Raw genomic sequence first — 27,390 nt, forward strand, 5'->3', positions numbered from 1 at the left:
CCATTCATTAGGCAAAATTTCCACTTCTTTTGTCTCGTTTGCTATTTCCCCACTCATCCATGCCATATCAATCCGTGTCCATGTTTGGTGGGGATTTGAATAAAATGTAAATTGTCTTTTTCCGGATGTAATCTTCTCCATATATCTGTCAGGTTTAGCTCTTTCATCATTTCCCTACAAATCTTGGGGAGCTCTCTCTTCCCCTTTTTATTCTTCCGGCATTACTGTGATCATTTTGGAAATCAGCAATGGAGTTGAAGTCCCCTACCATACAAATATTTCTTTTTTTGCAATTCAACCAATTTTCCATATAGGTGTTTAAAAAACTCTTTTTGGTCTCCATTTGGGGCATATATTACTACTAAAAGAATTGGAATATCATTAATCCAGATCTGCAAACCCAGAGTCCTTCCTTCTAAGTCCGACCATATTAGCTCAGATTTCAAATCCTCTTTCACATATACTGCGATTCGCTTCTTTTTCTCCTCATCTGCTGGTGTGGTAAATAACTTTCCTAATTTCAGGCATTCTAAATATTTTTCATCCTTCTTCTTTATATGGGTTTCTTGCAGGCACGTTATATCTGCATTATGTTTAATTAATTTAGATAATATCCTTTTTCTCTTAATTGTTGAATTTAAACCATTTATGTTTATTGATAGTAATTTTTTTCTTCTCCCATCTATTTAGTTTTGTTTTACTCTTTGTCGTGTAACAATTCCTCTCTCTTCTTGCGCTTGTGTTGATGTAGTTCCTTCTGTCTTTTGTTGTGGATAGGTATTTTCTTGGTTTCCTACCGTTCCAGTTCTATTTTTATGTCCACTGTATTCTTCTTGAAACTTTGTGTCCAATTTCTCCCTACTACTTTGCTCCTGTGGGCCCACCATCCGTTCGTAAAAATCCTGGGCTTTTCCATAGTATCTATTTTGATTTTCCTCTCTTTCCACGACACTAACATTCCTTCTGGAATAAGCCATTTAAATGTGATTCTTTTTGATTTAAATATGCTGCCAAAAATTTATAGTCACGCCTTTGTTCCCTTATTCTCCTCGGTATCTGTTTAAGAATCACAATTTCTTTCTCTTTGTAGGTTATTGTTTTATCTCTTGAGGTTCTATATATCATGTCTCGAACACATCTTCTAGTGAATCGTATGTGTACTTCCCTGGAACATTTGTGGCGTCTTGCATAGTTTGTATTGACCCGGTAGACTTCATCAAACTCTTTTTGAATTTCATCTTTATCCATCTTCAATAAACCGGCCAGTATTTCTGCCATCAAGTATTCCAGGTCTTCTTCTTTTGATTCTGCCACATTTTGGAATCTTAGGTAAGTTGCTGCCTTGTCCATTTCTAGGAGGACAAGGGAGTCCTCCATTTCTTTGCTCATGCTTTTGAGATCTTCATCCACCCTTTCTAATTCCCTTTCCGTTCGTTCGGTTCTTTTCTCTACTTCTTTTATTATAACTTCGTTTTTCTCCAAGGCCTGCTGCAACACCCCCACTTTATCCTCTACTTTGGAAATGTCCGCTTTCATTTCTATCTTTAGTTTCCCCATTTCTTCCTTCAATTCATTGATATCTGCCCTTGTTTCACTGTGGTTTTTAATCATTGTTTCTTGCAAACTTGTCAATGAGTCCTGTAAAGTTAGGAACATAGCTTGGATATTCGCATTCGAGATGCTAGTTGACTTCTCTGTTGGTAGTGTTTCCTCTATTGTTTTTTGTGCCATGGGTGAAGTTGTTGCCAAAGTGGTCACTATTGTGGGATTAACCTTCCTACCAGATTTCAAAGCAGTGGTGGTTGTAGTAGTCATTTCCTTTAAAATTTGTTTTTGTTGTTGTACAATACTAAATATATTATTCCAAATTGGCATTCAGTATTCTTAGTTCTGTAACTAAAATTGACCAAGATCTATCAATCTATTAAGTAGCTATATTCTTAACTAATTAGTAAAGTGTATATATTTTTCTCTAGTTTAACTTCAATATAAAGTAACCTTAACTACAAAATATATTACATTCACAGATAAACCCACACAATGAAATATAATATTGGTCTAGAGAGCTCTAAGATTGTTAAATAACTAATGCTTAATATTCTTACTGTCTCCCCTATATTCCCATTCAAATTATAACAATCTCTATTAATAACTTAACTAAATTAATTAATCCAATATTTTAACACTCTAATATTTCATTACTAAATGTACATATTTATCAAGAGGAAATCAGAGGAGAGAAAAAAAAAGCAAGCATATTTCAACGTAGCATACCATCAACAAGTAAGAAAGAAGAGAGGCTATTTTAGTAAGTATGTACACACAGAAAAGGGTAGAGGAAAAGAAAAAAGAAAATTCCAAAGACAAGAGTTTTTGTTTCCGCTTTTCACTTTGGAAGCTTCCACTTCGAGCACACCGGAAATGGCAAATGAAGATTTGCTGAGTAACAGCTGCCAGTAAGCAATGTTCCCACTCGTTTAAAGACTTCCTCTTTTACTTATATTTTAATGATCTTTAAATCAATTGTTCTGATCTCCTTCGAATAGAAAAGGAACTGTCTCCTCTGCTAGGACCTGTTCTCAATTTTCCCAGAGTTTATAGATTAGATTATGTCCCTTCAGACAGTTAGATCTGTTACTTTGTTGTAGACACTTCAGCGTTCTGGATACCGCCTATGGCGCTGCTCTGTCTTTCCCCCTGATCGGCTTCATTCTGCTTCTGGCTCCGATTTAATAGCTTCAATCCAAATGTTAGTGATAATAGAGTCTTTTTAATCGCCCTCCCGTGCTGGTCTTCAGACTTCCAAAATTCTCTTTACTTCTTTTTTATTTCCGACTCTCTTCTGCCTGCCAAGCTCTTTCACTTTCACTAGACCAATTCTTTTGTAGCCGCTTTCTCTTAGAGCTCACAGCAGGCATTCGCACAGTATTTAACAGCCTGAAATCAGTCTATTGTCAGTCAAATCTCTTCTCTGCCACTGTCTTTAACTGCAACTCTCTTTCCCCACGAGCTTGCAAACTTTCACTCACTCTTTTCTTCCCATCGGTGGCAGTCCGGACTTCGGAGCCTCCATTGTTAGGAAGCTGTTCTTGATCATTGGGCTCTGGAGGGCTTCCTCTTCATTGCAGGGGGGTTGCTTTCCCCACACTGCAGCCCGAGGTTCCCCCACACCGGCACGGGTCTCTCCAAGACTCGAGCACCCCGAAAGATCGCACCAAACTCAAGAAAAGGGAGGCTAGAATCACGAGCGGATTTCTGCCCCTCTGACTGTCCTTGCCTTGCCACCGGAAGTCCAGATCAGCATTGCTTCTCTATGCTTCTTTCTAGCTAGTTGAGCTGATAGCATAGCTTTGAGTCTGGCCTGTCTTTTGGCTACAGTTGTCTTCCTCTTCAGTTCCAGATTGGCTCTCTTTGCTTTTAAATCCAAAACAGCTGGAGGGGACCATGTTGCAGAAATGTGGAGTAGTTACAACTATCATTTTAATGAAGCATTCTTCTATGAAAGGTGCCATAACATTTTGCTGGTTTTTTAAGGTGCCACAAACTTAGGTGCCACACATGTTAAAGTGGGAAGCTCAGGCAGTGCAATATGCCTTATCTTTTATGATGGTGGGTTGGGGGCTGCAACTATTATTTGACCTTTAAAGTCACAGAAGAGGAAGTAATATCAACGTTAAGTCTTGTTGGCCAAATCTTCGCTACAGGTATCCCACACAGCTACATAAAGAGCAGTGAAATCCAACTTCCTAAAGAGAAACCGCTTTCCCTCTGCCTTTCAAGCCCGATCCCAGAGCCTTTTCCTTCTGACTTCGCCCTCCTCCCCAAATCTAATCATCCCCCCACCACACCGCCGACAGGACCCTGGAGGCACCGGATCCTAATTATCAATGGCGGGAAGGGAGTAAAAAAAGAAAGGGAAAAAAATTCAGAATTGTTAATCAAGGGAGCTCTGGTTCCAGTCGCCGCTCCAAGCTCTCTCTCTTTTTTTTTCCCCTCCGCGTGACTTCCCGCAGGGGAATTTTCCAGTAAATGAACATTGCTTTCGCTCTCCGGAAGGAGTTGCAGCCGTTTGGCTCTTTCCACACCTCCGCATCCCCGGGAAACCTCTCCCCCCCACCCCATGCCACCTCCATCTTCTTCCCTTCTCCCGCCTTCCCCTGCCTCGCAAGGTAGGTAGCCAAGCCGCTGTTCGGCTCGTCTGCTTGCCAAGCCAGCCAGCCAGCCCGTCTGCCCACCCGCCGCAGGGATGATTTGCCACCGTGGGAATCGGCTACCTCTCCAGCTCGACTCCCTCCCAACAATTCGGCCATGCATTTTATTTTTATTTTTTTCTTTCTTTCTTTTTTTGCATGCCTTGAGAAACACAACTTCCTTCTCCCACCCACCCCAAAGAAGAAGATGATGATGACAGCGGGAGGCAGGAGTCACTCTCTTCCTTGCAAGCCCCCCAGCGCCCGAGGCTGGCGAAAAAAGCAAGAGCCGTTCTTACGATCTCTCTCTCTCTCTCTCTTACAGTCAACCCCTTTCCAGCACGCGTGATCCGCCACTGTCGCTTTGCACCTTGCAAATGCAAAAACCACAGAGGGCTCCGGGATTTTGTTTTTTTGTTTTTGCAAAGAGCAGCGCGAGCAAAGAAGAGCAGCCAGCCAGAAACCTGCTACCGGTAGTCCAAACTAACAGCGCTGCTGTTCGGAAAAGAAAAAAATCGGAATTCCGATTTTAGTCAGAAGAATATCATGTATGGATCAAGTTAATAGGTTGGTCATTGAACAATCGTAAAGCCAAAATCATAGCAGCCAGCTCAGCACGTTGAGCTGAAGTCTGCGTGGCAGTAAATTTAGAATACCATTGTTGTTGAATCTGCCAGACAACCACACCCCTTGTAGGTGATCCATCAGTAAAGACTGTAAGAGCTTTAGAAATAGGATTTCGCACAAAAATGGAAGAAAAGGCCGGATTTAAAGTAGTAGTAACCACTATTCTAGGATCCTTGGGTAAAGAATACAACAAGTTTCCCACATATTGAGAAAAGGCTATCTGATATGATTCTGAAATCATATAACAAAAACAGGAGTATTCCAAAGACTAGTAGAAGGTTCTATATGACCAGCAGCCAATTGTTCTTGAACCGATTGTTGTAAAGCAGCGAGTTTTTTCCTTGATAATGGCCATTGTTCTACCCAAACCAGCGTAGAACAGAGCCATTTAAGAGGAAGAGCCATAATCAAGAATCAAATGGGCATTAAGAAGAGAAAGGATATCACGGCCCCAAATATTAGTATGAATATCTAGAATGTATGGTTGTAGGAAAAAGGACTTACCAGCAGATGTTGTAACATTAATTTCTTGAACACTCTGCCAAGCAGCTGTAGATCCTCCTATTCCCCACAATGAAGAAACTATCATTTTTGGCCACTGTACTGGCCACTGTAAAGAGGAGATGGCAGTAACATCGCCTCCAGTATCCAATAACCCTTGAAATGGTTGTTTATTAAGGAAGAGCGTTAACAAAGGACGAGAGAAGTTCAGTTGATGAAGTAAGCCTACAGATAAAGAAGTTGATCCAAATCCTGCATCCACCCGATTACCTATACCAGGAGATGGATTTTCATGTGGAAGAAGCAGCAATTGAGCAACAGAAGAATTACAAGGAAGAACTTGAGGAAGATTCACCCAAATCTGAATCATGAGGATACCAGTGTAATCTGAATCTATTACCCCAGGCACAACAAAACAGCCCTTTTTGTGTGCAGAAGAACGAGGCAAAATGAAGCCAACTAATCCCAAAGGAAGAGGACCTTTAAATTGAGATGGAACTATTTTAACTTCCATGGGAAATTTAAACTCAATTTCCTCTTGAGTGATTAAATCGATCCCAGCGCTACCGGCTGTGGCTGGGGAGGAGTGAGAGAGACTGCTGGAGGAGTCAAGTAATATTTGCTTCCAATCTTCAGGGATCATTGTATAACCATTTTTTATTCCTTCTACAAGTCCTCTTGTAAAATTACCACTAATCCCATAGTCTGCAACTGCCTTTTTAAACTCTCTTAAGATCTGATAAGGCAGACCCTCCTATTCTGCTACTTGCAGTCCAAGCTGTGGCCCCTGACCAGGATGATATTGTACTGGACAAACAGACAGTAATTCTGCAAGTTCTGTTCCTGAGACAGAGGCATCCTTTTACAAGTCTCTACCATTTTCTGAAAAGAAGACTGAACAATAGAGTCAGGAGGCTTTTGCCCTGTATCTGCAGGAGCTGAGGGAATTGAAGACATATATTCAGGTGAAGAAGGGGGACAAATGACAGCATTAGTATAACGTGAAGGTGGAGGTGTTAAAAGAGAAAGTTCATTGTGACCAAATTTTTCAATTGCATGCCTACATAAATGCCACACCTGCAAAACTTATATTTTTGCTCAAGGTTCAGTATGCAATGTTTTCCCTATACGTTCCCAATCAGTTAATTTTAAAGACCCCTTTTCTGGGTACCATAGGCACTGAGCTGCAATCTCCTGGACCAGCCTTAAGAGATTTCTCTGTGGTACCTCGGTATTATTTTTCTTCAACAAATAGCCTAATTCATCTACATGCTTCCTTTGTTCCTCAGAAAGCGAAGACCCCATACTTACAGAAACCAAAAGGTGGAAGAAACCACAAAGGGTTGAAGGTGCACCAAATCCTTGCCGGATGAAGTAAGAGGGTCCCTGTTCATGTGCCACTTGTTGTAATGACGAGGCAGTCGAGTTGTTTGATCATGAACAACTGAATCATGATGATCTTTATTGGAGTCTAGTCTTGCATTTATACACATTTTTAGTTATCCTCCATCATTGGTTAACTTTGGTTACTGCTTAACTTTCGTTACTGTTTAGCACAGTAATTAATACAATTAATTATCTCTAGTTAAAGTCTAACATATGTTTACTTCCTCTCTCTAATCCTCCTTTAGATTAGTGACTTTGTTTGCCTGAGTTGTATTTGCTTGGAAACATTCTTTATCTGAGGTTTGCCATCCGAGATTGGAACATTCCTGCAATTACAGCTCTATAAGGAGGTGATTCAGTTTTACCTCACTTCTGGATTGCATTTCCCTGTGATTTTAGGTTTGGCATGGCTTTGGTCTCATGACCCCCAAATCTATTGATTCCAGAATATGATCACGTTCCCAAGTCTGCAGTGCATGGACCACACCCATCACATCTGTGCAGGGATGGTAATGAGTTCACCTGAAGTGTCTGTGCCTTTGGAACTCCAGGATTTTACAGATGGGTTCAATGAGCAGCAAGCTTTGAGGCATGCCAATACACATTGTCCATTTGTAGTGGAAAAGCCTGAGTACCTGCATCCAGAGGATCAACTCCCACTTCGGACAGTACTGCCAGTAGAATTGTCTTCCACTGTGCGGGAGCCAGTGGATTTACGGATGCAGATTTGGGAGGCGCAGCGTCATGATGCTTGGGCAGATCAGTGGAGGCAAGAAGTGGGACCCAACTCACTGTGGTCATTTGAAGAGGAACTCTTACACCACCGCAACAAACTCTAAGTCCCGGCAGGGCCGCTTCAGGTCTTATCTTGTCGCAGTGCCACAACAATCCTGCGGCAGGGCATTTTGGCCTGTTCAAGACATTGCACCTTGTGTCTCGGTGGCCCTGATTATGACACGATGTGCAGTCTTATGTAAAGTCTTGCATGCGATACCGGAAGGCTACGGCAGATTATAAGCGAGTTGCAGACCGCTCTTGGAGAGCGCCGCTGCCATTGGCTGTGGGGGATCGGGTGTGGTTGTCTACTCGGCATCTTCCGTTAGACCAGCCAGTGAGGAAGCTTGACCATCAGTACCTGATTGAATGGAAATGGAACGGAGGCATTTATGTGGAAGGATGCAACTTCCATCCATGCTCTGGATTTAGTGACAGCTTTTCACGCTCGATTCCCATCTTGGCCACATTCGAACCGTCAGATCTGGGGGAAGGGCCCTGCAGTGAGGGATAGTGCTGTGGTTCACCGACATCAATCAGGTGGATGTTCCCGAGACGCCTGTGTTGGGTGTGAGTGAGAGCAGGATGATTCATGGAAGAGCAGCACAGGCGACTCGGGAGTAAAAATGCTAATTAATGGCCCCTCCCTCTAGGGAATATAAGCATGGTTTCAAACGGCCAAAGTAAATTAAATTAAGAATAAAGAACTGCAAAACAAGAAGTGAGACTGTGATAACTTAACAGATTCTGGGTAGTTTTTTTTTTCCTTTGGAGAACTTTATGAAAGACGTTAGTAACAATCTTTAATAAAGGGAAAGTGACTAACAGGCAGAGCTGGCTGAGAGTGACAGAGCAGTTTTGGCACAGAATTCCATTACAAAAGAAGCGTAAGAGAGACATTTGTTGACTATTTGTTAATAAAAAAGGGAGGAAACCTATCTGCAAAGTGTCTGAGTGAAGAAACTGAGAACTGAATACACTTGTGGATTTTGCTGTTTGAGAACCTTTTGGAAGAAGAAACAAAGACTCCATAGTAGTGGCAATTGAGAAAGAAGAAAAGAAATATAGAATAACATCGATAACGTTAGAATCGTTGGTATATTTGGTACATTTCTGATATATTATTACTATTATTACTAAGCCATTACTGTATTATTATTACTATTATTATTACTATTATTACTAAAATAAAATTATAGCTTAAAGAATTTATATGATTGTGAATTGGGTGAGATCTTGATATTCTTGAGACTAATATTTATATTTAACATACTTCAATATTTCTTAAACAATATAATTTAAAAATATATTTAATTTTTACTGCTACTTATGATTTTCTCTATAGATACTTCTATTGTTATTGGATATTATACATAGTATATAATTTATATTATTACAACTAGATAAATAGATTGGTCAGACAAATTAATACAAGGATTGAAGATACAGAATTAGGATAAGGTTGGTGAATCTGTAATAAAAAGGATAAGTAAAAAGGATTAGAGTGGCAGAGGGATATAATAGAGGGAAGAAGTGGGTGTATTGGTTGAAAAAGATATTAAATATGAGGAGCATTACAAATCTACCTAAGATTGGGACAGGAAGAAAGCAAATGGCACAGACCTTGTTGGCCAACTCATCGGCTACTTCAAGCCCATCTAGTCAAAGGTCAATCGAAGAATTATTGCGAAGAGTTATGTCCAACTCGTTCAAAGATTTGTAGGCCATGATGCAATCAATGCAGGAAGCCATGTCAAGAAATCACAAAGAAATGAAGAGAGAGATTGGGGAGGTACGAAGCAACACTGGCGAACTTAAAGAAAAGATACAAACGATGGATGGAAAGGAGTGGAATCCTTTCAACAACAAATTATGAAAAATGAACAAAAATTACATGAAATGGAAAGAAGAATGGAAAGAGAAGAAAAAAGAGTGGAAGAAATCAACAAGAAATTGATTAGGACAAACAAAGAATTAGAAGCAATGGTCATGGTCCTGGAATCTGAAAAAGTGGCCCATTATTTACGTTTTCAAAACAAAAGAAGAGGAGAAGACCTACAAGAAATGATGGCGGAATTGTTGGAGAAAGCTTTGGGAATAGAAAAAGATAAAAAGTTGATTGAAATGGATGAAAATTACAGAAAACATACTAATTATGCAAGACATCATAACTTACCAAAAGAAATCCATGCAAGATTCGTCAAAGGATCAATCAGAGACAAGATTCTTCATAGAACGAGAGAAGATCCATTAGAGTATAGGGGGAAACAGCTGATAGTACTGAAACAAGTGCCAAAAAGAATTAGGAACCTACAAAAAGCATATCAATTTTTGACATCTAAACTGACCAGGCACAACATCAATTTTAGAATGCTGATTCCAGGGGGAATAATAATTACATGGCAGGAAAAGAGAATTAGAGTGGACACCCTGGAAAAGGCAGATGAGTTTTACGAAGATATTTTCGGCAGTGAAGAAGAAATAGAAGAGTAGTAGAAGAAGAAAGAGAACAAGAATCAAGAGTATTGATTAGAGAAGAGAAAGAAATACAAGTGAGGGAAAGGGAAAATGAAAAAAGAGAAGAAATTGAAAGCAAAGAGAGAAAGAAAAGAGAATTGAAAAGAAAAGAGAACTAAGAGAAACCAGAACAACAAGGGATATAAAAACTAGATATAAGTAGGAGAATTCAGGAAGAAATATGGAAGTTGTCATTGAACATAAATAGATTGAATTCTCCTCAAAAAAGGAAAAAAACTTTTAACAAACTCAATAAAATGAACTTGGGGGGGCGCTGTTGGAGACAGTGGCAGTGCGAGCAATCTTCTCCACTTCACAAGCCATTTTTCCTCTGTTTGCGGAGCTCGTTGAAGCTGACAGAAGTCCTGGAGGGACAGCTGAAGGAGTTGAGGTGTCCTGCGGACTGTTTGTGAGTGGCAGCTGGCAGTGATCAGCAGGAAAAACCAGGATCTGAGTGGACTGGGAGAAGGCGACCAGCTGAGATGATCTGATGGCTGAACGGAGCAAGCAGTCAACAAGCAGAATGACAGCGATATACATTTGACGGAGGCTTTTTTTCTCCTAGGCTTTTTGTGCAAAGCAGTGGAAGGGAGCATAAACAAGATTTTGGAGCCATGGAACCTGGTGAGAGGTGAGAGCTGTGAAAGTTTTAACTGTAGCAACGAGAGTGCTGGACAGCAAAAGAACTAGTGAAAAGGAAACCAGGAAATAATAAGAACTGAACAAAGCTGAAAGGGGCAAAAAGAAGAGAAATATAAAAGAAACTTCATAGAGCATTAACTTTTTGGTATTATATAGTCTGAGAAATAGAAAAGAAATTAAATAGAGACTTGGAAATTTTGAAACTGTGGTAAAGTGTTAAAGAAAAATGGAGCCTCTACAAGAACAATGACTTTGTAATATCAAGTGTGACAACTAGAAGAGAGAGACATCTACTGAACATCTGCTGGATATAATTGCTAGTGTTAAAAAAAAACCAAGAAGAAAAAACAAGCCTGAGAAGTGACTGTTGAAAAACTATATTGTACTGAAATATAACTATATAATACATATTGAACTAAGTTCCATTTTGAAAAAAGACCTTGCAAATCAATCTATACCTTTATAAATAATATATCTTTATATCTCTATATCTCTTTAGAATATAAACACTTACAATAATTTATAATCTATTCTATAAAATCTTCATTGATTATTGAATATAGTTATTATTAAATATTAATATAGGATATATCTTTGCTAAAATTGTTACATAGGAATAAGATAGCCTAATCATACTTTGGTGATATTGAAGAGAACTCTATTACAATTATTATAATTAATAATCTTATAAGGTTAAAAATAGTAACATTGATACTGGGATATTTTTACTGTTGCTTTCTGATTGTTGATCTCTTATTTAGGGCCTAAACTTCTCCCACCCTCCACTGAATAAAGGGTTTAAAGGGGCAAAAGGGAAAAAATAGTTAAAAAATACCATCAATAGATGATTGGTTAATACCCAATTAAAAGCGTAAAATATAAACCAACAGTGGAGGGCCAAAGAGGTGGAAGCCATAAGTGGGATATTTTGTTAAACAATAATTTTTGGAAAAGTCTATTTAATATGGCAAGCAACCCAAATTTGACAAAGATAGGGGCAGGGGAAAAAAATACTACACAAGGCTCTATGATGTCTTCCAGTCCTTTGACACAAAAGTCAATCAAAGATATGATTCAGAGGGAACGATCTAACTCCTATAAGGATCTCCAAGTCATGATGCAGAACATGCAAGAAGTTATGCTAAAAAATCAAGAAGCCATGTTAAAAAATCATGAAGATTTCAGAAAAGAGATTGATGTTATAAGGAATGACACAAGCAAATTAAAAGAAAGAATGAAATTGATAGGCAGGAAGTTTGAAGCCTTCCAGTACAACTTACTAAAATTGAACAAAAACTGGTGGAAGTAGAAGAAAGACTTTCCAAAGAAGAAAAGAAACTCATGGAGATAAATGAGAAATTAATTTCAACCAACAAGGAATTAGAAACATCAGTGATCTTCTTAGAAGCAGAGAGAGCTGCCCAATATCTTAGGTTCCAAAATATAATAGAAGAAAAGGAAGAAGATGGCTAAACTATTGGTGGGAGCTTTAGAGACCAGGAAAGAGGAAATGAGCTCTGAAATGGATGAGATATATAGAGTCCAAACGAGCTATGGAAGAAAACACCATCTCCTTAAAGAAGTTCACGTGAAATTTACAAAAAAAACGATTAGAGATGAAATTTTACATTGAACACGTGGCGAACAACTTGAATATAAAGGAAAACAAATATTAGTTAAAACAGGTTCCAAAAAGAATGAGGGATTTAAGGAGAAACTACCAGTTTTTGACGACAAGTTTTTAACAAAAATAACATCAATTTTAGGTGGTTAACACCGGAAAGGATAATGGTAACCTGGCAGGAAAAAAGATATAAGCTTGATACCGTAGAAAAGGCTGAAGATTTTTTACAAGCAACACTGCAACATTGAAGAAGATTCAGGAGATCAAGGAGAAGAGAAAGATATAATAGAAGGTTAAGTAGGACAAATAATAGAAGAAACAGAAAGACCACAAGAAACGGAAAGACCTAAGAGAAGAGGAGATGGAGATAAAATAGAATACTATGGAAGGAAATATGAAGAGCCCAAAGAATCTAGAATCACGAGAAGTACGAGAACAAGATACAATTAAGAAAACAGATGAAGAATGTGGGATTTGATCACTAAAAATATTAACTGACTCAACTCACCAATAAAACGTCAGAAAATATTTGCCAAACTACAAAAACTGAAAACCGATATAATTGCTTTGCAAGAAGTCTATATAAGACACGATCAAAAACATTTATGAGAACAACCTAAATTAGGGAACCTGTTTGTATCATTAGATCAGAAAAAGAAAAGAGGTGTGGCTATATATATGTAAAAAATAAAATTAAGGCAAAACAGATTTACAAAGATCAAGAAGGGAGAATTCTAATAGTTGAGATTAAATTAAATAACAAAAATATAATAATTGCCTTGATATATGCACCAAATGGAGCCCAAGAGTCTTTCTTTGCATAATATAATTAGTGATATAGAGCAGGGTCCCCAACCACGTCCGCGGACCGGTACAGTCTGGAACAAGTCCTACCGGGCGCTGGCTTTGCTGGAGTGCCGCCATCTTTTTGATGAAAAAGTGCTTCCGGTGAGCTTTTCTGGGTAGAAAGCTCACGGAAGCACATTTCATCAAAAAAGATAAGGCGGCATGCGCTCGATGAGCTTTTCCGGGTAGAAAGCTCACCGGAAGCACGTTTTCATCAAAAAAGATGGCGGCGCCAGCGCTTCCGGTGAGCTTTTCCAGGTAGAAAGCCATTTCTACCGGAAAAGCTCACCGAAGGTGCTGGCGCCATATCTTGATGAAAAAGTGCTCGGTGAGGTCACCGAAGCACTTTTTCATCAAAAAAGATGGCGGCGCCCAGCTGATGCCGGTACCGGGCGCGGCGCCCAGCTGATGCCGGTGCCGGGCGCGGCGCCAGCTGATGCCAGTACCGGGCACGCGGCGTAAAAGGTTGGGGATCACTGATATAGAGTACGATGGGTTATGTATAGTTGGGGACTTCAATGTGATTGTAGATAGGAAAAGAGACTATAAACATGACACAAGAAAAAGAAAAAAAATACTCCCCAAAACATTTTTTGAAATGATTAGAGATTTAAACTTGATAGATCTTTGGAGAGAAAGGAATAATGAAAAGAATTATTGTACATTTTATTCAAATCGCCACAAAACCTGGTCTAGAATTGATATGGTTTGGATATCCAAAGATTTAGATTCCGAAATACGTAAAGTGACTATAGAGACTAACACCTGGGCCGATCACAACCCCATAAGTATACAGTAGAAAGGACATAAAGCTACACCAAGATGGACTTTTCAAAGGGCAATTCTCAAAGAAAAAGAATTCAATATAATGATAGAAAAAGAATTGGATATCTTTTTAAAAATAAATAAACAAGATGATATCTCAATCCAAACTCTCTAGGACACTGCCAAAGCATACATACGCGGTGTAACAATTTCATATACAGCAAAAAGAAATAAGGCAAAAAAAACAACATTGAGGAAAATTGGAACAAGAGCTCAAGCAAATGGAGGCATTGCACCAGAAAGAACCTAATAATCAAAATTTGAAAAGCAAATCAGATCTTCTTAAACATAAACTACATATTTTGGAGACAGAGAAAATAGCACAACAAATTAAACTAACTAAACAAAATTATTTTGAAAATGCTAATAAACCTGGACAGTGGCTGGCACAAAAATTAAGAAATCACAGAGAAAAATAATGAATAAACAAATTACAAGATGAAGAAGGGATCATACATTATGATGAGAACTCTAAAAAAGACATTGCCCAGAGATTCTATGCAAAATTATATATAAGAAATGAAAATTACTCAGAAGAAAAAATTAGAACCTACCTAAGGAAAGCTGATTTACCAAAGATTCCAGAAGATATGAAATTAATGCTAAATGAAGAAATTACCATGACAGAAATAGCTAAGGCAATCAACAAACAAAAAAACAACAAAGCATCTTGCCAAGATGCTATACCTGCAAAGCTATACAAAGAACATCAGAATACCCTGAACCAACATTTATTTATTTACTTATTTATTTACTTACTTATTTACTTATTTATTTATTTAGTCAGTCTTCAATGCTGTGCTCGATGATGGGAAAATACCAAAATTTTGGAGAGAGGCCAATATAGTATTGATTAAAAAAGAAGGTACAGATCAGACAAGAATCCAAAATTACAGGCCTATATCTCTTTTAAATACAGATTACAAAGTATTTACTACGATCATTGCTGAAAGATTTAAAAATTATTTAAATGAATTCATACATAGCGATCAAAATGGTTTCCTCCCAAATAGACAAACAATGTGAGAATAGTATTAGACGCTCTTGAATTTTACAAAGAACACAATGATCGACATTGTGATTTCTAGATGCCCAGAAAGCCTTCGACAATGTAAATTGATCTTTTCTATTCTCCTGGTAGCCAAGAGAGGTCAGGAGTGGGTGTTGCTCTTGTCCTAGCTGCTTGGATTGAGTCTAAAAGGCTTATTAGCCTAGCTCCACCCACTCTGGGTAGCTCCTCCCAGCTTTCTACAAAGTAATCACGACAGACAGGACTGCCTCTGAGAAAAACAAAATAAAAAAAATTGTTATCGGTTCCCCCCTCCCCTAGGCCTTGGAAGGACCAGTTCCATCAGGCTGACCTGTCTTGCCAATAAGGAGAACAGATGTTCAGGTAAACCAACACCCATCATCCCTTGTAAGGCTGTGACAGGTCAGGAGTGGGACATACCAAAACTGGGTTGTCCTCAGGACAGTTAAGACTGGTTCTGGTTCCATGACCACTTGTTGCAGGACCCTTCTGCCAAATGCCACATCCGCTGAAGCAAAGGTGTCCAGCCAGTAGTGGTGGATGGAAGGCAATGGGGATGTCCAGTGGCTGCTTTGCAGACCTCTTCCACAGACACCAGCGTTGCCCAGGCCACAGTCATTGCAGCGCTGAGAGTTTTAGGGCCCTGGCATGAAGCCTGGCCCAGGGAACAATACCAATACAAGAAATCATCTTACCCAATAGTTGAGAGAGATGAGCTAGAGGAATAGAACCCACACTATGAAAGCTCCTGGCCAACCCTTGCAGGCTGTCCTGCCTTTTTTTGTGAAAGAACCTGACACACTCCTGTGTCAATGATGGCCCCCAAATGAAGTAGATGAGTTGATGGAGTGAATTGGCTCTTTTTAATGCTAATAGAAAAACCAAGATCCTGCACCACTGAGATAGTGGCCTGCAAGTCCCGCTGAGCCCCTTGAAAAGACGACAATATCAAAATGTCATCTAAATAACATAGCAAGGAACAGAGGTGCATTGCAAGGGGAGCCAAAACTTTGGTAAAAACTCTAGGGGTGGAAGATAAACCGAAGGGGAGAGCTCTATATTGATAGTGCTGCCCCATAAGAACTTCCTATGGGAAAAACAGATGGGAATGTGTAAGTAAGCTTCCATCAAATCAGTGGATGTGAGGAAGTCCCCCTGCCTAACACCTTCCAGAATGGTCTGGAGGGCATTTTAAAACGCCTGTAAACAATAAACCTATTGAGTCATTTCAGGTCAAGAATTGTTCTCCACCCCCACCCCACGAGGCCTTGGGGATAACGAATATTCTGGAGTAGAACCCCATCCCCTGTTGGTCCAGAGGGACCCTTTGGGTGGCTCTGAGTTCCAGCAGGTGCTGGATAGCTGACTCCATGAGCCTCTTTCTCCCTGAATCCCTAGAAACCGGGCAGGAGATGAAAAACCTTGGAGGAGTGGAGTAGAACTCGTGAAAGACCTGATCTTACAGTGGTTAACACCCAGGCATCAGAAGTAATCTCTCCCCATTTGTCGGCAAACCAAGCTAGACAACCTCCAATGGGGAAAGAATGGGCAATGCTAGCATTGGCGATGGTACGGGTGACTTCCTCCTCCTCTAAAGGGCCGTTTGGCCTGTCTGCCCTTGCCTGAACAATTTGGAGGAGGCTCAGGATGCTGGCTGGGTGCTGGAAGCTGGAACTGGATTCACCCCTAAACGAAGGGCGCTTGAAGTATGGAGCAGGCCGATGTTCTGCTCTCTTGAACTGAGATGGAAGCAGCTTCCTCTTATTCTTGGTTTCGACCAGGAATGGTTCCAAGGCTTTCCCAAAGAGCTTGTCTCCTTGAACTGGAGTATAGGCCAGCTTCCACTTCCTTCTTCCATCAGCTTGCCAATTGCGCAACCAGCACATGCGTCTGGCCGTCACCAAAGAAGCAATAGCTTTGGTGGCAAACCAAGCCCATGGAGGGTGGCATCAGCCGTGAATTCCATTGCAGCCACAATTTTATTGAGATCCTGATGGGCCCACGTATCTGTAGTGGGGATCCTGTCCTGCAATTGTTTAAGCCATTTAAGCGATGTTCTGGTGAAGAACGAAGCTTCAATAGAACCTTTGACTGCCCAGGCAGCCACCGGTGAGACCTTTGGAACAATTGCTTGATCCGCTTTTCCTCCGCCTTGAGGCCATCATTTGGATCAGAAGGGGCTGAAGAGGCCAAAGCAACACTGAAGAACCTGCGATCTGAAGACAGGGGATTGGGCCCTGAGACAGGTGACTCCAGCTGTTTCCAAACAACCTTCAGAAAGAGCCTGGAGGATGGGACCACCTCCTTCCTCACCTCAGTTCATTTAAGAGGATATCCAACTCACAGGAGGCTGGGTAGCTGCTTCTTCATCATCTGCATCCCTCAGGTTGGCTGTGTTTCTCGCTTTGTACAGCAAGGAAGAGAATAAGGCATGCTTAAAACATCCTGTGAACCTCATGGGAAGGCCCTTCATCTTCTGACATATCAGATTCCCTCTTATCAGGTTCACCAACCAGGGTTTGCTCAGCAGCGACTGCAGAGTGTAGGCCGAAGCCGAAACAGAAACTGGTTCCTGACCAGGGAACCTCTTTCTGAAAGAAGAGCCTCTTGAACCCGGGACCTTCTCTCTAAATCTAAGAAGTTGCCGAAGAATGTCGGGCAAATCCCTGAATACCTTCAGAGATACCTTTTCTGATGGCCTTGTCAATCAAGAGCTGCAGGTTGACTGGGACATCTGGATCAGAAGGCTCAGTAGGCCTAAGTCCTGCTGAAGTAGGGGTAAAGAAGGCTTCCATCCTAGGCCTACTGCACACACGCTCCTGCCAAGATACAGCCCTGAATCCACCATGGGAATTCACCTTGATGACTTCCCTCCTCTGAGGGATGAGGGGAGGCCTCTCTTCTGGTTGCATCTGGGGACCAAGTTTGGACAAGGTCCAGGTTCCTGATCCTGAAGATCCACCTCACTGAGATATGAAACAGGAGAAGACTCTCTTTCTGGAGATCTGCTTGTAGAGGCCTTTTGTACCATGGCAATATGCTTCTCTAAGGCCTGATGGCGCCTGGAAACATCTCTCTCCTCCGCCTTAGAGACCTTCTTTTCAGGCTGCTTTCCTTTGTTACTTGAAGCAGCAGGAGCTGCCCTGTGATATTTAGCTGCTCTAGATGATCTGGTGTCCCTATGGGCTTCAGCCATCTTGAAAGCAGAAAGGCCTTTTCTGAACTGAAGTCCTATACAAGGAAGAGAAACACACAAAGTGATTTATATATGAAGTTCAGGGGAAATCTTCCTTCCAATCCCCTACCTCCAACAACCATTCTTCTTCAGCCCTATACAATCTTCAGTAGGATATTTTAACACTTCCTACTGGGACTCATACCCTCCTGGGCCTAATAGGGCTAACCAATATAGACCAGGTCCAGCCTGGAGCCTGGAGGCCCTGGTCTACTTCGGGACGGGGAACCAATCCCCCACTGGGATGAAAATGAATTAAAAAGTGCCTACCCTTCGGTGTCTTCTGGCCAGCAGCGACAAGAAACCAGTGGCCTAGTGCTGGCAAGGAGCAGGAGTGGTTGGAGGAACAGGAGTGGTTGGAGGAGCAGGCCGAGCCTCTTCAAAATGGCCACCTTTGGCCCAGGAACTTTTCAAAATGGCCGCCTGGCCACGAGGTCCTCCAAAATGGCTATTTCAGGCCACGAGGCTGCCTGCTTCACCTCCTTAGGGACCCTGACCTTTCGCTGGCCCCTGGATGGCAGGGGCAGCTCCTGAGAAGCATGGCTTCCTTCTTTGCCGCGGAGGCTCCGAAACAGCCCTGTGGCTCTGTTAGAGAGGGTAGAAACCCCTGCTCTCGAAAATGGCTGTCCAGTAGAGCAACGGCCTCCTTTTCGCTGCAGAGGGCCGAAAAACAGCTGAGAAACAGAGTCGTGTAAATTCAAAAGTGAGGCTTTTTCGAGGTTTCTTTTTTCCTTTGTAAGGATGCCTTTGGTGAAAAAAACTTCCAAAGGCAGGAGAGGCAGTGACTTGCATCAGTCCTGGCTGAGGACTGAGTTAAAAGCTAGGAGGAGCTACTGAGAATGGGCGAAGTTAGGCTAATAAGCCTTTTAGACAGACTCAGTCCAAGAAGCTAGGGCAAGAGCAACACCCACTCCTGACCTCTCGCAGCCTTACGAGGGAGAATAATAGGGTTACCAGTGCATGTAACATAGATGTTTGTGCAGGTAAGATTATCAACCTTGCTGTCAACCAAAACCAAGTACCGTATATACTCGAGTATAAGCCGAGTTTTTCAGCCCATTTTTGTGCTGAAAAAATCCCCTCGGCTTATACTCGAGTCAAATTCCCTCTAAAAAAAATGGTGTGGAGCTCCGGAGCTGGGCAGGCGCTTCCCTGCTTCCGTGTTTCCTTTGCAACTTTTAAGCATGGGGGTAATCGGAAGCAGAAAAGTTCTTGCATGAGGATATATTTTTCTTTTTTAACTGTTTTTAGGGGGGAAGACCCACCGTCATGTGAGAATGCTCAGACACGAAATCTATCCGCCCAAAAATAAGTGTGTGTGTGTGTGGGGGGGGGGAATTTTAACAGAGGGAAGATGTAGGGAGAAGGCAAAAGCGACGGAAGATCCTTCAGGGGAAACTGAGGGGGAGACTCACCCTTGGTCCAGATGAGCCCCCTTCCCCGCCCCTAAGGAAGCAGAGGCAGCCAGCAAGGGCAGGCAAGCCCCACTTCACAGACTCTGTCCGTCCTCGCTCCCACCCAAAGCCACGAAGTCCCCCAATCGTGCAGCCCAGAATCGCCCTCCCCTCAGGGGGCAGCAACGACGGCCGGTTTTTCCCGAGACAAGAAGCTCCGCCGTGCAATGAAAGCGCCCTGGCTCTAGGCTCGCGGGCTCAGAAAACAACGCGAGCCGAGGTCGCTTCGGCTCCGCTCGGCTTCTCCAACATCCGGCACCGCCCTGTTCTATGTGCCGGGCCCGGCAAGTCCGAGCAGCCAGCGCGTGGAGCAGGACGGCGCCGGACATCGTTGGCTGCCTCTTTTGCAGCACGGGAGGCCTCCCCCGGCTGGCCAGCTGCTCTCCTCCTTCTCTGCCTGTTTGTTCTGTGTGACCGAGGAGGAGGAGACTGGCCGGCTGGTTGGGGGAGGCTTTCTGCGCCGAGGGAGGCGGCTGCTGGTGTCCGGCTTTGCTCCGCTTCTCCGATGGTCCGGCGCGGCCCTGTTCTTTACTTGGGCAGCCGGGCGCCCGCAACGGCGCCCACGGCGGCAACAGGCAGTTCTGCCCGGGCTCCGCTCAGGTGTCCGGCTGGGGTTGTTGGGAGTTGCTGCCGCCGGTGCGGCCCCAGTCCCGCGTCACCTCGGGAAGAGAAAGGCAAAGCGCTTTTTGCCTTTCCCTTCCGGCTGGGGCTGTTGGGAGTTGCTGCCGCCGGTGCGGCCCGGTCCCGCGTCGCCTCGGGAAGGGGAAAGGCAAAGCGCTTTTGCCTTTCCCTTCCCGGCTGGGGCTGTTGGGAGTTGCTGCCGCCGGTGCGGCCCCAGTCCCCGTCGCCTCGGGAAGGGAAAGGCAAAGCGCTTTTGCCTTTCCCTTCCCGGCTGGGGCTGTTGGGAGTTGCTGCCGCCGGTGTGGCCCCAGTCCCGTGTCGCCTCGGGAAGGGGAAAGGCAAAGCGCTTTTGCCTTTCCCTTCCCGGCTGGGGCTGTTGGGAGTTGCTGCCGCCGGTGTGGCCCCAGTCCCGTGTCGCCTCGGGAAGGGAAAGCATGCTGCCCCCTGAGGGGAGGGCGATTCTGGGCTGCGCGATTGGGGGACTTCGTGGCTTTGGGTGGGTGGGTGGGTGGGAGTGAGGATGGACGGAGTCTGTGAAGCGGGGCTTGCCTGCCCTTGCTGGCTGCCTCTGCTTCCTTAGGGGCGAGGAAGGGGCTCATCTGGACCAAGGGTGAGTCTCCCCTCAGTTTCCCCTGAAGGATCTTCCGTCACTTTTGCCTTCTCCCTACATCTCCGCTCAGGTGTCCGGCTGAGCCCCAGCCCGTCAGGAGTTGCTGCCGCCAGTTCGGCTCCGGTCCCGCGTTGCCTTGGGAAGGGGGGGGCAAAACCAGGAACCACTGAGCCTGAGCCTCTGGTGCCGCTGCTGCTGTTGCAAAGCGCTGCCGCGGCTCTTCCTTTTGCCTTTCCCTTCCCGAGGCGACGCGGACTGGGGCCGCCGGTAGCGACTCCTGACTCAGGGGGCCTCCGAGGGAGGGGGAAGAGAGTGACTCCTGCCTCCCGCTGTCATCATCATCTTCTTCTTTTGGGTTAGTGAATCAATTAAACCTTTCATGATAGTGAGATCGTTTCCCAAATTAATTATTTTTATTTTTGAAATTTACCAGTAGCTGCTGCATTTCCCACCCTCGGCTTATACTCGAGTCAATAAGTTTTCCCAGTTTTTTGTGTAAAATTAGGTGCCTCGGCTTATATTCGGGTCGCCTTATACTCGAGTATATACGGTACTTAATAAATGAATGCCATACCATGTGTACAAATCAAACAGGTGGCAAAAAAGTAGGGGCAGTCAGGCAGAAAACAGGTTATGTAGACAGTAAACACAGTGTCAGACATAAAGATCTCAAGTGCCTATATAAAAATGTACAAAGTCTGGGGAACAAACAGGGTGAACTCGAACTACTAATACATGAAAGTAGATATGATATTGTTGGAATAACAGAAACTTGATGGGATGAAACCCATGATTGGAACATACTGGTAGAAGGATACAAACTGTTCAAAAAAACCAGACCCCATAAAAGAGGAGATGGAATTGCACTGTATGTAAAGGACCACTAACAATATTGCTACAGAAATGTATGAAACCAAAGATGAAAATCTTCTAGAATGCATATGGGTCGATATAAAAGAAAAATAGAATGACATGGCCATAGGTGTATATTATAGGCCACTCAATCAAGCAGAAAAAATAGATGTCCTTTTTGCCAACCAACAAATATATGCAGGAAACACACCGCAATAGTAATGGGGGACTTCAATTATTCTGATATCAATTGGAAAACTAATTCTGCACCAAGTGAGAAATCAAATAGGTTACTAACCAACCTAGCTGACAACTTCGTTGTCCAAAAGGTAGAGGATGGAACTAGAGGGACAGCCATACTGGATTTAATTCTTACAGAGAAGAGGTGATAGAGGGAGCTGAAACTGCAGGAACCTTGGGTGAGTGACCATGTCATACTAGAATTCAACATAACACAAACACAAACAATAGAACATATTGACACCAGAGTCTTAGATTTTAAAAGAGTTGATTTTAATAAACTCAGGGATAACTTGGCAAAGATTCCATGGATGAAAATCCTAAAGGGGAAAACTCAAGAATCTTGGGAAACTCTGAAAAGTACGATCATAGAAGTCCAGACCAGCACAATACCACTGAGAAAGAAAAACAAGAAATCCAAGAAGAAACCAGCATGGCTGCACAAAGATCTCTTTAGCAAATTGAAAGGAAAAAAAAGACAAGTACAAAAAATGGAAAGAGGGACATACAACTAAGGCAGAATATCAGCAGATAGCCAGAATCTGCAAAGATGAAGTCAGGAAAGCAAAGGCTCAAAATGAACAAAGACTTGCAATTTGCAGATGATACTAAGGTGGCAGGAATAGCTAACACCTAAGAAGATAGGCTCAAGATCCAGAGGGATCTTGACAGACTTGAACACTGGGCCCTATTTAACAAAATGAAATTCAATGTAGAGAAAAATAAAGTCCTACACTTAGGCAGGAAAAACCAAAAGTACACATATAGACTGGGTGAAACCAGGCTCAATAGCAGTAACTGTGAGAGGGATCTTGGAGTCTTAGTGGACAACCAGCTAAATATGAGCCAGCAGTGTGCAGCAGCAGCCAAAAAAGCTAATGCAATCCTAAGTTGCATTAACAGAGGGATACAATCAAGATCAAGTGAGGTATTAATACCACTCTATAAAGCCTTAGTAAGAGTACCTAGAGTACCAAATCCAGTTTTGGTCACCACACTATGAAAAAGATGTTGAGACTCTAGAAAAAGTACAGAGAAGAACAGGATGATTAGGAGACGAGACTAAAACATGAACGGTTACAGGAATTGGGCATGGCAAGTCTAGTGAAGAGAAGGACCAGGGGAGACATGATAGCAGTCTTCCAATATTTGAGGGGCTGCCACAGAGAGGAAGGGGTCAAGCTATTTTCTAAAGCACCTGTAGGCCAGACAAGAAATAATGGATGGAAACTGAACAAGGTGAGATTTAACCTGGAAATAAGGAGAAACTTTCTGACAGTGAGAACAATCAACCAGTGGAACAGCTTCCCCTCAGAAATTGTGGGAGCATCATCACTTGAGACTTTCAAGAACAGATTGGACTGTCATTTGTCAGAAATGGTGTAGGGTCTCCTGCTTGGGCAGGGGGCTGGACTAGATGACCTACAAGGTCCCTTCCAACTCTGATTATCTGTTATCTAATTTTGTTTTCTCTAGAGGAGCATTTAGACTCAGCTTTCTACTAAAAGCTATCTAGGAAATATCTCCCAATAATAGTTTCCATTTTCTTTGCTGAGAATCACCAAATCAGCAGGGTATTTGTTTACCACATCCTTGCTTTTCATTATGTATAGACTCTTCTAGCTTTGAGATCACTAAAAAACTATTTGAGACAATTGTTTTCCATATGAACATAATGACTAGAATGCTACAACACAGTACAATCTTCACACCATAAAAATTAGATTTTGACTGTTGAGCTCTAATAATCTGAAGCTGTAAGATAAAATCATTTAAGTAAACACTGATAGGCATTTAAATAGTACACATTTATCTTTTTTTAAATTTTAGCAGCCCTAAGAACACAACAATTAAAAAAATATTGTTAAATGTAAAATTAACAATTCCTCCCCCTGAAAATGGCACTATCAGCAATTTTGTTCTCTAAAAATTATTTATTGGCATCAATACCTTAAGGTTTATTTTCAGAAGATGAGGCAGCAAGAAACTTGACAACACAGTAGAGAAAGGAAAACTGGACTCCACCTATGAAATCCTTCCCAGCCAGGTCTCTACTTTGCATTCTTACCCTATCTGGGATTTCCTCCAGGATTCTTTTGGAAAGTTCGCCCTCTTCTGATAACAACAGGAATAACATAACAGAATTCTTAAACCAGTTGGGTCTTCAGCTTTCAAGGCTTGTGAAGATGGAAATCTACACTATTATTTTCCTGTTCTAATACATCACAGCATGTTTTGTGAGATAAGCTGTCATGAATTTATCATTTGCCATAATGCAACCAAAAAACCATGTACCATGGTATTACAAAGTATCTTATAAATCCCTTTATTTCTTTCTGCAATTTTTATTGCTGCCAACTAGAACATTGCAAACAAAATAGTTACTCAAATAATTTACTAAAATAATTCAGCCATAAAAAGTAGCATACTCACTGATAATTTTAAGACTCTGTTTTATTTTTAGAACACACAGATATCTCATTATGAGTCATTTAAACATTTTGGCACAGGTCAGTAAAAACTCATATTATAACATCAGATAACAGTAAAAGATGTATCCTTCCTGAAGTTTAGGATTGTTTTTTGAGAATCTGCAACATCAACAGCCCTTACTTAGGACAAAAGTGCTTCATCATTTATAGGAATTAATACTTTCTTCCGTCTTTATTCAGAGTTTTCATCAAGATAGTCATCCATTTTAAACAACTTGTAAGTGCATTTTATGAAATTTATTGAGAAGGTTAAAATTTTAAAAACTTTAACATTTTAGTTCAATAATATTCAAAACAATGTGCCCTATTCAAATACTTATTTGTATGTAGATTTTTATCAAAGCCTCTCTTCTTCAGGTAAGACATACATAAACTCGGATAAGAACAAATATGTCACAATCTCTTAGCAAACAATTGCTGTTGGTTCTTTTCATGCTAGCAAAATCAAATTGGTAAGGTTGCTGTTGATCTGATACATATGACTATCCAGGAAGGAGCAATCTGTGGACTCTAGATAATGCAGATGTTTATGCCTATGTTACTCTAGATAATGCAGATGTTTATTCCTCTGTTACCCTAGCTAATGTATTTGTACATTGGTACATTGGCAAGGGTAACAGAAGTTGGTGGGAGCTGGAATGCAAAAATCTGCAGGGCCATAATTGGGTCACCTGTGAATTATTCATATATGTCAGCCTTTCCCACCTAGTGCAAAACTGAGTGGCCTACAATTTCTATCAACCTCTGTCAGGATATTAATTGTGGCTCAATGTGAAAGATACAGCACTCAACTGGAAAAGAGTGAACTATCTAAAGATTGTAAAACATGCTCAGCATGCCTTTTCCTTCCCATAAGTCCATCCTAGTCCCAAACACTGGGAACTTCCATGTAAGGTAGTCATCTCCACTAGCTTGCATGCCTAGCAGAAAAAGACCTTAATTAGCACAAACAGCTTTCTCCTCTGCCATAGTAGGTCCTAAAATATTTTTCTTTAAATACTTTTACATAGCATCCAATGATCATATATGCAGATGGATTCTGTAAGGACATAGTCTAATCTATATTACTGATGAATTAGCATGTAAGTATATCAGGGCTACCCAGAAGGCTTCTCCAGCCTAATCAACCTGGATCTGATATGAAAAATATATGACTGAATGGCAGCGAGGCTAATAGGTCCTCAGTGGCTATTCTCTGTAAAGGCATGAGGTAAACCGACCTAAAAGTCCCAAATAATATCTACTGAAGTGTCTACAAAGAAGCACATATTACTATCTTAATCAAAAGCAGAAATGCTTAAAATTCATGTTCAGAAGGAATTGATCATATACAGAGCTACTTTTATTTACATGAAAAATATAAAGTGCAAGATCTAACAGACAAAACATTTCAATGGACCTTTGTAAAATCTTTGTCAAACAAGGTGTACAATAATTCTGCAAATACAGTATATCAGTAATATTTACCACTAGGATTCTGCAGAAATATTTATTTTCAAAAACATTTCCACTACAAAATAATTTCAATTACCATCTTTCATTCTGAGAATGCTTCTCCAAACACAACTTGTGCATACTGAAATCTTTATCTTCCTATATTACATGGGGATATATAAATTTTAACATTTAAGGTTCACATTTGTGTGCTTCTTGTATTACATTCAAAGTTTGTGTACCTCATTTCCCACTATACAGTTTCATTAGTCTTGAAATCGAGCCATATGCAACTTAGTGGAGTGATTCACCCCGCTTTATATATAGAGTCTTGCCAAAAAAAGCGTAGACATAATACTTTTAGATTTTCTGAACAGCAGGAAAATCCAGATAAATGCTATGCCTTGTTTCCTAATACTGGCATGGAATTTTTGTTCATAATTTACTTTGGGAAATATTCAATTTAGTTGTTTAAACCAATGCATAAATAACATTTGTTCTCTTTTACATTGAGTATAGCACCATTTACTTTCAGTTTTTCCAGTTCCAAGGGATACAGAGGTCTCCATCTTGCAGAACAGAAAAGAAGTGGGAAATGCAGAGATGCATACCTTGTAAATATGGCAATGATTCTTCCAGTAGATTGCTGCATGAATGAATCATTTGTGCACTGGAAACACTGGGTTCTTTATATAGCTGTTGAAGACAAAATTTCTTTGTGACAGCCTTGATCAGCTTCTTTTCTAGTAGTATGGACCTGAAATTATAAACATTCCATGCACACCTTAATAATATTATAAAACACAAAGGAAGATACCAAATCAGTTCTTGGCTTTAAAAAGACTGCATTTTTGGAATTACTAAAAAAATCTTCCCTTTCTCAAACTGCAAATAATCTGCAACATTCTTTCAAAGGTGATTTTAAAGAAATATGAAAATATATAGTAGTTGAAGCATTTCTCAATTATCTTCTCAAGTACTTTCTCAAGTGTCCCCTATTCCACATTTTTTGCCAATTGAAATTCAATTTTATAATTAATTTGAGAGGTTTGCTTAACATCTGGCTAATACTGATTTCAATTACTACACCTCAAGTTTATTATTCCCTAAAATCTGATTTATATGTGTATACATATTATTATGTACATACATTTAAATATACATATATGTACACTACTCTATAAGTTAAGACTCAACAGCATAAGAAACCTCTGAGTGCAAGAGAATCTTGTAGACTAATATTCATTTCTATTTACACATGCTGTGGAGTGTTGCCTTGGAACCACTCAAGTTATCAAATACAGACTGGAATATGTGTTTTGAGTAATACTTACTCTTCCTTTCTTTTCAGTTTTTCTCTTGCTTGTTGAGTTTTGTCCATGATAAACCACTGGAGAGTTACTAGATCACACATTACCGGGATGATGAAGTGACCGAGTTCATGAAGACTTGGTGCATATCTGTCACTGCATAAACGATATAACAAAGAA

At 41.3% G+C, this 27,390-nt stretch overlaps 1 protein-coding gene across 5 annotated transcripts in view; it reads right to left on the reverse strand.

Annotated features, from left to right (window-relative positions):
* Positions 1 to 27,390, reverse strand: part of TCAIM (T cell activation inhibitor, mitochondrial) — a 71,493-nt gene that overhangs the window by 21,833 nt on the left and 22,270 nt on the right. For 2 of the 5 annotated variants that reach the window (XM_087947113.1, XM_087947111.1), the window contains exons 10-11: positions 27,235 to 27,366; positions 26,512 to 26,657 (exon numbers count right to left, since the gene is read on the reverse strand). In XM_087947113.1, coding sequence (XP_087803239.1) covers positions 26,512 to 26,657; positions 27,235 to 27,366 — 278 coding nt within the window. Of the gene's footprint in view, positions 1 to 7,403; positions 7,840 to 24,410; positions 26,658 to 27,234; positions 27,367 to 27,390 lie in introns of those variants that run through there. The other 3 variants (XM_026684493.2, XM_026684491.2, XM_087947112.1) reach the window with 2 other exon arrangements.

The sequence above is a fragment of the Notechis scutatus genome, chromosome Z (genome assembly GCF_049901735.1).
Source record: "Notechis scutatus isolate UNSWTSFEM ecotype Mainland chromosome Z, rNotScu1.2, whole genome shotgun sequence".
Lineage (NCBI taxonomy): Eukaryota > Metazoa > Chordata > Lepidosauria > Squamata > Elapidae > Notechis > Notechis scutatus.